The sequence below is a fragment of the Belonocnema kinseyi genome, chromosome 8 (assembly GCF_010883055.1).
Source record: "Belonocnema kinseyi isolate 2016_QV_RU_SX_M_011 chromosome 8, B_treatae_v1, whole genome shotgun sequence".
NCBI classification, from domain to species: Eukaryota; Metazoa; Arthropoda; class Insecta; order Hymenoptera; family Cynipidae; genus Belonocnema; species Belonocnema kinseyi.
In genome coordinates this window covers 91,809,788-91,820,755 of record NC_046664.1, presented here as the reverse complement: position 1 = coordinate 91,820,755, position 10,968 = coordinate 91,809,788, and the positions used below count along the sequence as shown (strand labels likewise).

Here is a 10,968-nt window from a genome sequence, read left to right as displayed (position 1 = left end):
ATAGAGCTCCAAGGAGATTATGTTGAAAAATAAAAAAAAAAATGTACCCAAAAAAAATTGTTTTTATACTTCATTCTAAGGACTTATTGAACTACCCTCGTATTATCCAATTTTAAAATTTCAAAGTGCGCTGAGTTTCGGATTGGACTGGGGCACTTTTCCGCACCCAGGCGTTTCCTGGACGCACAATGTTGGTTTTTCGCCCCAGCCTACTTTCCAAGCGGACGCCCACAAAGAAGAACCACCCTAACGTAACTTATTTCAATTTTTTTATTTAGTAGTGATTTTAATTTTTGCTAAAAAGCAGCTCCTTCGAGAGAATTGAATAGCAGAGGAAACATTTATAAGAAGGATATAATAAATCTCTCAGTGATTTTGGATGAGGAAAAAAACTATAGGATTCTAAAGTTTATAAATTTTTCTGAAAGTAATTGTCAATAACCTCGCTTTGAGAGTATTTTGTATAGCCTCGCGAATCTGCGTCTTGAAGGAAATCGTCTTCTTCCATTTCGTTAACGACGTTCGTAAGCAGGGAACCGTAAAAAGTAAATTAAATGAGAATTAAATACAAATAAAACCGCTCGGCCAAGTAATTGGTTGGCCTGTTCGTCGGTCATGAGTATTTCAGATCCTTTGGTCCCATTATTTCTGCCTCTCGTTTCCTTCCTCGACTGTAACGTTCCTTCCCTCAATGTATACAACCCCACAATGCCAACCTCTATGCCTGAAAAAGAAAATCAATTTGGTACAATTGCAAAGCTATGCCAAGTAATCCGCAGAAAAATTGACTTCTTCACGGGACCAGATTCCTTGGTCACACGAACGATTACTTGGAAAAAGCACTCTTACCAACATAAACAGTCTCTAGTCGGTTTCCGATAAAGGGATTGTCACAGCATATTAGGTTGCAGATCGAAGTATTAATAAGTTATTGTAGATATTCTGTGACACCAGTGTTGCATTTTGTAGTCAACATTAATGGTAAAAAGGTACGTATACTTCCAAACTTTGTTAATTAATATCACTTTGAATGTCTCTTTCTGTAAATTTTTAGTAAAAAGTTGGTAAAAAAAATTTGTTTGATTAGTACTAATTCAATAAAGAAAAGTATTTTGGTTCACTGATATATCTAATATCAGATCACGTTGGTTAGGCCAATTGATGTTTTTATTTTTAAAATAATGTAATTGCATTGATATTTAATTGAACGTGTAATTGGGAAGAAGGGTTTAGTAGCCATACCCATTATTAGCGCGGATACGAAAGCTGAAATACTTGATATACCACTGATCAAAGTAAAGATAAAGTGGCATTATATAATTCCATAGAAACACCCACTGTACTATATGGTAGCGAGACTTGGACATAATGTTAAGAAAATATTAAGAGTAAAATTAACGCGGTTGGCATGCAATACCATCTTGCTAACTCTGAATTAGTTAAAATTTTTATTAGTCATTTCTGAAAACTACCAATTCATTAGTGAATTTATCAACATAACCTCTGTGAAGTCGTTGACACAGAAAAAGAGAAGATTATTTTGTTACTTAAACAGACTTTCCAGAATAAGCGAGAACTGGCTATCACGGAAATTCAAGAGAAGTACCCCGGACTTTTCGATTAAAACGGGGAAATAGTGAGTTTATAATAAATATATATGAGAAACTCGCTTCATTTTTTATATTGCAACAGAGATTACAGTGGTTCACCAGCTCTATTTTTGGGGAAAATAGGGGAATTTTTCTTTAGAAAACGGGTCTCTAGTTTGCACTTTTGTTATTTAATTAATAGTTCGTTTCTTCGCTGCGATAAGTGCCACGTATTAAAAATAAATGTCATCGTGCAATTTAAAATACGATTTAAAGTGATGTCTTAGAAATAAACATTTGCGTTACGGACATGCGCGTCTCTCAGAAAGCGTCTCATTTTTTACAAATCAATTAGTCAATTTTGACTAACCAATTGGTAGATTGTTGACTAACGAATTAGTAGTTTCGTCACCGTCCGCCATGGGGACCGATGGCACGCCACGTCTAGCGTTTGACTAATTGTATTGGTTGGACGAAAGTAACCAATTCAATTAGTTAATTTTGACCAATTATCAGTTACTGAGTTCTTGCTACTGCAATTAGTCAAATTTGGATGCTAATTAGTTAAATTGAACTAATTCAGATTTAGCGAGATGGTTTGAAGTAAAACGATAATGGACAAATTCAGAAACCTAAAAATCCTCAAAGAATGTGACTGACATGAGAAAGTTTTTAACAAGAGTGAAAGAAACTTGTTGAGATGGTTTGGTCATGTTGAAATAATAAAAGGTGAAAAATAAGCGAAACAAGTGTATAGAGGTAGGTAAATAGTAGCATACTCAGAGGCAGACCGAGGAAAGAGTGTTCGGAATGTGAGAATGAGACCCTAATTCAGAAACCCATAACGAATTGTGAAAATCTCTAAAACCCCCCCCCCCCTTCCCTTTCATTACCATCTCCTACAATCTCCTTCCTCACCAAGTGAGTCACGCTTACCCCAAAAAGGATATGACCTAATGGTTTAATATTAGTAATAATAATTAATTGTAACTTTGTAATTTCGTATCACAATTACCGACACCGATTCTTCTTGAACTATATCCGCGAAGCCAATTTCAGAAAATAATCTTTTTTTTTTCATTTTGTTCATTTAAAAAACTTCAGGAATATCATACATTTTTGGATTCTTTGAAAGCTTTGAAATGAAATTGTACATGAATGTGACGAGTAGTCAACCTCTCGGAGGAATAGGTGTACCAGTTTCAAAAAGTACTTTGCAAGAAGATGATATTCTACCCCGTGTAATCATGATCGGATTAGATGAACCTATAGGTATAATGCTGGAGGGTTGGATTTGTTAGGGGGTCAAATGGGGCAAGATAGCGAACGATCTAGTCACCAACAAGATACATATACATAGCCAAGCAAAATTGTTATGTAGTGGTAGGCACGGGGTGAGACGTAAATGATATTCCATGAGGAGCATATGCGGCATAGAGAGGTCCACAAGTTAGGCAGCACGCTGGCAGCGGGGTGCTAGTTTATTGCAAACACGGATTACTTGGTAATGGGACACTCTGCCCCTTTGCCGAGTAGCATGCGTTTTGCTGTGCACTGACTCACGCTCGACAACCAAACGAGGGAGTGTTCACGGGACCGAAAGATATCTAATCGGGACCTAGAGCAATACACCTTCTATGGATATATGCCACTTGGGGAGCTCCGGCAGATCAGCTTCCAGCATCCAGATACTATCTCTGGTACCAATTTGTCAACACGATCAGATAGTCTTATATTATTATATTATGATGCGTGCACCATCTAGTACTGATAATTTAATCACACAAGTTGTTATGGTAATTTCAGGCTTCCAAATACTCTATGGAACTTAAAAAAGCATCAAAAGAGTGTCATACTGCAGAAAAAAGTAGCCTTTTTGTTTTTATTATTATTATTATTATTATTATTATTATTATTACACCATTAAGCCATTTCCATTTCGGGGTGGGCGTGACTTAATCGGTGGGGAAGGGAGTAATGTGAGGAAGAGATATAAAATTTTTAGATTAATTCAGAATTATTGTGTTATTTATTTAAATAACACGTTCATTCGGCAACACTGCTCTGATCGAGGTTGCTGATCAATCTCTCTAGCAATCGCCCCAAATGAAGATCCACACAAAGTCTTCATGTGAGGTTCCTCACCTTAGGTCCATTAGTATCCAAGGTCTTTTGTTTCAGGCGTCATTCACTCTACTGACACCCCTATTAACTATTTGCCGCCATACTTTTCTGCACTGGCATAGTTCTCTAGTTTCATTTACGTCCATGCATTTTTTAATGCAAGCTCTCGTGTTTCTGTGGCTTCTTATGTCTCTTCTAACTAGGGTCTCATTCACATATTCAGACATTCTTTCCGCGGTTTGCCTCTGGGCACGCTGCCATTCACTTTACCTTAATACACTTGTTTCGTTAGTTGTGTATTTCATTAAATTTATGTTATACGCGAAATTCACAGAATTCATGAAATCCGCAGGATTGATGGAATTCACAAAATTCATGAAATTCACGGTATTCAATGAATTCAAGGAATTACGGAATCAAAAGAATTCACGAAATTCAAGCAATTAACGAAACCCAATAAATTTATATAATTCAAAAAATTCAAGGAATTCATGAACTTCATGGAATTCAAGGAATTAACGGAATTCGTGAAAGACCATGAGATCATGAATTCTGTGAATTTCTTGAATTCTGTAAATTACATAAATTCTTTGAATTCCGTGTATTCCATGATTTCCATGTATTCCATGAATTCCTTGAATTTCATGAAATCCGTGAATTCCAGGTGTTATATGAATTCTGTGAACTCCGTAATTTTCTTGAAATCTTTAACTTCCATGAATCCCTTTAATTATATGAATGATAAATGATTTGCATTTTTTTTTTTAATTTTTTCGATTAAGTTGGTATCGAGTTACTGGCTGCTGGTATTGTAGAATTCAAATATATGCGAGGTACGATGCCAATTCCAGCATTTGAGAACTACAACATTTTGTAGCGTTACCATATGTTTCGTAAATAAACTTCTAATATATGTAGTGGAAATTTCCAACAGAAATTGTTAACAGTGTGATGTCTTTAGATTTTTTGCAGGTACGATTTTTCTTAATTCAAATATTCAGTATCGCACTTCTCTAAGTCATTCTGACCTTGCACTCCTTTTAAAGTCACTACATATACTTGAATTATCCCATTTGGTATACATCAGTGATGATTCAATCACAATTACTTAAATTGAGTACAAAATCGCAAAATTTAAATAAAGATTTGAAGAAGTATGCAATAATTTTCGAAGCTTATTATCAATAATTTGTTTTCAGTCCTTATAAATATAAAAATGCCTAGAACACTGTTCCTTTTACTATGTAGAATTAAATAAAGATGTTTTTACTTTCTGAAGATAATTTTATAATAGTTCACGTATTTTCTTAATAATACGAATATATATTTTTCTTATATTGGGGAAAATGATAAAAAAGTTGATTTAAATACGTATAAATCCAGTACTATAAATTCACTTTTGCAAATAAAAAATATAGTTGTTTAATTTAATATCACCATTATTAAAGCAAATTTAAACACGTTCAAAAAAGTTCACTGATTTTCATAGGTGAAAAATCTCTGACTTTTCCCTGACTTTCCATGATCAAGAATATTCTCTGGCATTTTCAGATTTTTAAGTTTTTTTTTCATGTGAGTAAGAAGTCCTGCTTATACAATATATTCTGGGGCTATTGCCAGTAAAGGTGAAAAAATTACAACACCATTTATTATTAGTGATCCAAGGCTTTAACATAACATCTTGCAATAAACCACCAACAAGAAAAACGAGATTATCAGTACATATTGCAGCTTTCCCAGCACACTTTGTATAAACCCACCAAAACATGCAAGGAAATACTTTTTCATAATTGCGACTTTTCCCATTTCTACTTTTATGTAATTTGCCCTTTTTTGATATTTCCAATCCATTAACAATCACTAAGTAGCAGTTTCCTGCACTTTTTTATCAAGCAATTGAAAAATTAGATATTATAAAAAGTCCCATCAACTTTTCTGCTATATCCTGCATTTGTCTGATCCATGTGGGGACCATCAATAGCTAATTTCAAACTGCTTGGGTGGATTTTCCGCATTCCCTCTCTTTTTCTTTCAGTTGTCGAAAAAGCTCGCCTCTCAGAATATCTTTTCGATTCTTCTCTTGTGTGACTAGTTTTTGGTCTTGTATGACCATTTTTGGATTTTATTTCACTAATTGTGTGTTCTTCTTGACCACTGGCATGTCTCAAGGGGTGTCCAAAAGCCGATGGTGCTTTTGAAAACGTCTATAACATTTAAATTTGTACGTTTTATCATCAATGAAGCATTTTAAAAAAAGTATTAAAATACCGAATTTTCTTTAAAGTATTTCCAATTAATCCTTATATTTAAAGCTAGACAAGTAGCAAAAGCGGAATTTTTAGGTAACGGCACAAATCTTCTTTTTTCAAGTTTAGATTTATAAAAGCATTGACGTGGCTCATTGAACTGTGAAAAAAGCAATTCGAGGGAAATAATTACCGGGAAATAAAAATGGTATCTTTTACCAATATTTTTCTTGGCTCATATTTATGGAAATTTTACTTTTAATTTTTGGGAAAATAAGGAAAACTTTTATAAAAATGACAAGAAAGTAAATACTCCCACGGTTTTCTGAGTAAACGGCCAACCCCATCGTATTCCGGTTCCAAAACTTATGGAAAATTATGCAAACAGGGTTTCGAACGAAATTAAGGAGCATTTCTGGATATTTGCCAATTATTTCGATAAATGTAACATAATTTGGCTAACAACTAAGCTCAGTATAAAAAAGTATCGAAAGATAATAAGCTTACGAATGTATGATGTAAAAATTGTGTGGTAATTTTATCTTATATGGAAAAGAACAAAAAGAAACGTAACAAAATCTTCTTTACGTTCCTTTTTGTTTCTTTCTACATAAAACTTTAAATAAATACAGCTTTGACATTGTGCATTCGTAGCTGCAATATTTTTCGTTAATTTTTTCATACTTAACATAGTTTTCAGGTAAATTATATTGAATTTACAGAAATAATTGGCAACTATCAGAAAATGTCCCTTAATTACATTCGAATCCCTGGTTGTAAAATGCCTTATCAACTTTCTTACAAGAAGGAAAAAGGTCATCATTTCTAATTAGAGCGTACAAGGTTAAGTTGGTTAAGTTGTAGCATCATATCATTGCGTGATTTTGTATGACTATTACTTATCATAAGAGCAATCGTCAATAAAGATAGCATTCAGCAGGTTTATAATTTTAGGTATCAACTAGATTTTACCCAGCCAGATTTATATATTTACAACTCTTATAAATAAATAATTTCGCCTGGCTGGTTCTTAATTCGTAGTTACTATCGGATTACGATTAGACTTATATTGAGTGGACAAACCTTGATTTGATTACGAAGAACTCGCCACGTTTCTCGTCCAAGAGTTTCAGGTTGAATATGAGTATACATTTTGGGTAAAAAAGAATCGTTACAATGCTCATAAACAGAAGAAAGAGCATAATCAAGAGCATCAGTGGGAACCTGCATATTTTTAAATAATAACAGTGTGTTATTAATATAGATAATTATAATAGAAATCATAATTTTATATTTTTTTATTAATATAATTAAAAAATTAATTAAAACTTTTTTACAGCATAATTTGTATTCATATTTTAAAATTAACCTTTGGTCTAAGAAAGCGAGAGTCCTTTCTGACGCTGTTCAAGGTGTGATGAGCAAAAAGTCGTTCATGGGGTTGCAATCTCGTGTACCATCTTCTGTCACTGGCTGGAATATTTTTGCCTAAATATGGTCCATCTTGTATCCAATTTCCTTCACGAGAAACATCAGGTACCGGGTAAGGGTTGCGAACCAACATAACCATCGTTGCCATTCTTTCAAACTATATAATGTGGGATTCGAAAAGTAACTTGTTAAAAAAGATTAACATTCTTTAAAATTTACTAAAAGGAGCTGTTTATATGTTTAAAATATTTTAGCTTGGAACATTAGTAAAGGTCGAATTGGTAACATTGTAAAATGGATTATGACAGATATATGTGTGAAGTCAGAAGTGATCTATTTTATCCCATTTTTCGATACCTAAACATTAACATTTGTTTACTGTTATTTAAAGAATTTAATTATTATTAGTTTAAAATACAATAATATATCTTAGGGAAATAAAAGAAAGATATTTAAAGCAGCTAGAGACTGGTGAACCTTGAAAATATATTTTAGAAGAAAACACCGACTTCAATTTCTAAACCCTTTTTGTTTTTTCCAAGAATTTTTTAATCATTTCGCAAAATCAACAAATTAATATCAATTATCGATTGCTAAATAAGAATTTCGCTCTGAACATGGGCACTCATAAAATTGTTTCATTTGAAAGCCTTGTGTTTTGAATCTCTATTGAGTTCCATTATGCTTAAATATCTCTTTTTTTATTTTGTATTACTTTTTTTATATGAAGGGTCTTAACTGGATGTTCTTCAAAAGTTCGAATTTCCTGTAAATTAAATTACTTTAACATTTGACAGTTGTCCTATACAAATTTTTAATCAGTCAGTTGTAAATATTATTAGATGGAAAGCCTTCTTCCCTTTTTTAAGTTGTAACTTGCAAAGAATTAACTCTTTATTGATTAAGAACCTTCGAATACCTGCAGTTTAAAATGTTTTTAATTTTTGTTTGTTGCAAATTTAAATAATGCAAAAATTTAATTAATATCACAGTTTGGTCTAAGCCAAATGTTTTCCTCTCGGAATTCTTAACCTTAAAAACAGTCATCAATAATAATTTTTTGATAATATCTTTTTAATTTGAGAGTTAGTTTTCATAACAGGAGTTTTCTCAGTGAACATCAATTTTTCTACTTCGTTTGGACATTCACTTAAAACTTTCCATTTTTGATCAAAACGTTACTATAATATAATTCATTTAAAAAATGCCTACCTGGTTAATAATTATGAATAATTCTGCTGTGAATCACGTATTTTTCTACTAATTATTAATAAATATGCTTCCTAAAAGTATGTGTTAACGACTTGACACAATATTAGTAAGCTTTTTCTAATTCCAATTTATGGAGTATGTAGGTTCAACCGGAAATTGCAACAAAAGTTAATAGTGACTTCTTTCATGGAGCTTCATCCCGGAAACTGAAATTTCACTCCCATTAGTATGTTATTGATGATAAACCGCATTGAAGGAGAGAAACTGATAAGTGGACGTCCCGCAGCGAAAGGATACTCTACATATTAAAAATACCAACAGAAATCATAAACCGATCATATACTCAAAACCACAGGATATTTCCTCTTATTATATAACTTCCTTTTCTGAAACGCAAAATCTAAAGTTAAAGTATTTTCTAGATCAGAACAATTTATTAGGTTACTTTAGATCAGTCAGAATTTAACTGGTTCAACAAGCATCTATTAAAGCAGAGATTTGCAGCAGAAATTACTGTAAGTATTGTTATTAATGAGTCAAATATATAAATCGTTATAATAAAGATAATATATATAGCTGAATTAAGAATGTTGATATTCTGAATATCGCGCTAATATAATTTCTAACTATATCCCGCTTTTTGCTACAAGATTGAAGCACTTTAGAACAATTATTCTAAATTCAAAACAAAGTATTCAAGCTTGCTTAAATTTTTAGATAATTTTGTTCAGACGAAGTAATATATAATTTTTGACATAAATTTTTGAAAAAATTGTCATTAAGGTTTAGCAAGTGTTTTTTACTCCACTTAATCAAAATGCAGAAAATTACAGCTTTATATGTAGCGTTCTCTCCGATAAGCTCTCCGATAAGATTTTTTGAGAAAAAAAAAATATATATATATATTTGATCGTCACAAATGAGGGTCAAAAATAAATTTCACATTTTTTAGAATTTCGACCATTTTTTATTATATAATTTTGGACTTTAAAGCTAGCTGATGTTATTTCCTTTACAAATATACTGCGGAAAAAGTGTTTTTCAATGTTTTTCAAAGGAAAACAACGCCAGCTTTCATATAAGCTTAAAATTATTTGTCCTTCATTTTTACATGTCAATCATTATTCATTTTTTTTAAATCTCTTATGTTTAGTAAAAAGGGCGTGAACGTATACGTCAGAATATAAACGAAAAGTAAGTGAATTAGTTTCACTTCAAATCAGTCATTTCAATATACTAAAGTCGATTCATACAATAGATTCAGTACAGATTCTAGTATCACACCCACTCAAATCAGAAAACAAAAAATAATTTTTAACCTGACTTAAAGAAAAACGCAAATATCTCCTAAACTAGAACCGGCCAATATGCGGACGCTAAAACATATTTGAAGCATTAATATCTCATTTTTATTCCTTTCGGTAATATATTGAGAAATGCCCGAGGTAAGCGCTTAAATAGTATAATATATTATAATATATGAGTGAAAATGAAAAAGTTTTAATCTCTACATTTTTAAATTTAATGATAAATCTTTTATTTAAGTCATTACGATATTTTGTTATGTCGAAATAATAATTGGATCTGTTTTAGAAGCATTCACATGGGTAAATTAAGATTTTTGTTTGTTGTTATTTATAATATAAATGAATAAAACAAGTCTTTTGAAGGTTATTGAGAATTATTTTTAAATTATAGAAGAATGGTAATATCAATTATTTTTCTTCTTACAACTGACTTTACTCAATAAAAATAAATTTTATGCTACTGGATGATAATGTTATTCAACCAATTTTTAATATCTTACAGTATATTTTTACGTGGAAATGACCTAACTATCCAGTGTTGTGCAGGTAAAAATGGATGTTTTTATTAATATTTTCTTTATGAACTTATCTTAAAAATAAGGTCATTCTAATAACACCATTTTTCGGACTCCTAAATTGTTTATTTTTGTGAAATAAAGACAATTTAAGTGTGATTAAATTGTCACATCTTTAAGCATATTTAATAATCTTTACTTATTAATCAATTTATATGTGAAGATTAAACTCTTAAGATTAAGTCATCAAATTAATGCAAAACTGGAAACGGAAACTGGAAACGGAAAAAATACTTTATTTTGTAATTATAAAATTCACCCAGAAAAGTACGTGATTCAACAATTAGATTTCAAGCTTTCCTAATTAAAAAGATATAACGCCATATTTTGAAGGAAAAAATGTGAAAAGAGTAAGAAGATATATACCGGAACTCATATTTAATCGAATTTAATTTAGTACAAATTGTGAAATATAAACAAAATAATTGACACCAAGACCGTAGCTATGGGGGTGGGGGTAATGAAGGATTGACCCCCCCCCCCC

General features: G+C 31.7%; 1 protein-coding gene across 7 annotated transcripts in view; it reads right to left on the bottom strand.

The window, feature by feature from the left end:
- Positions 1-324: 324 nt before the first annotated feature.
- LOC117178003 overlaps positions 325-10,968 on the bottom strand; it is a 72,924-nt gene continuing 62,280 nt past the window's right edge. For 6 of the 7 annotated variants that reach the window (XM_033369174.1, XM_033369175.1, XM_033369173.1 and 3 more), the window contains exons 2-6: positions 7,329-7,547; positions 7,043-7,183; positions 5,645-5,917; positions 850-1,040; positions 325-724 (exon numbers count right to left, since the gene is read on the bottom strand). In XM_033369174.1, the coding sequence (XP_033225065.1) occupies positions 921-1,040; positions 5,645-5,917; positions 7,043-7,183; positions 7,329-7,538 (744 nt within the window). In that variant the 5' untranslated portion in view covers positions 7,539-7,547 and the 3' untranslated portion in view covers positions 325-724; positions 850-920. Of the gene's footprint in view, positions 725-849; positions 1,041-5,358; positions 5,918-7,042; positions 7,184-7,328; positions 7,548-10,968 lie in introns of those variants that run through there. The other variant, XM_033369179.1, reaches the window with a different exon arrangement.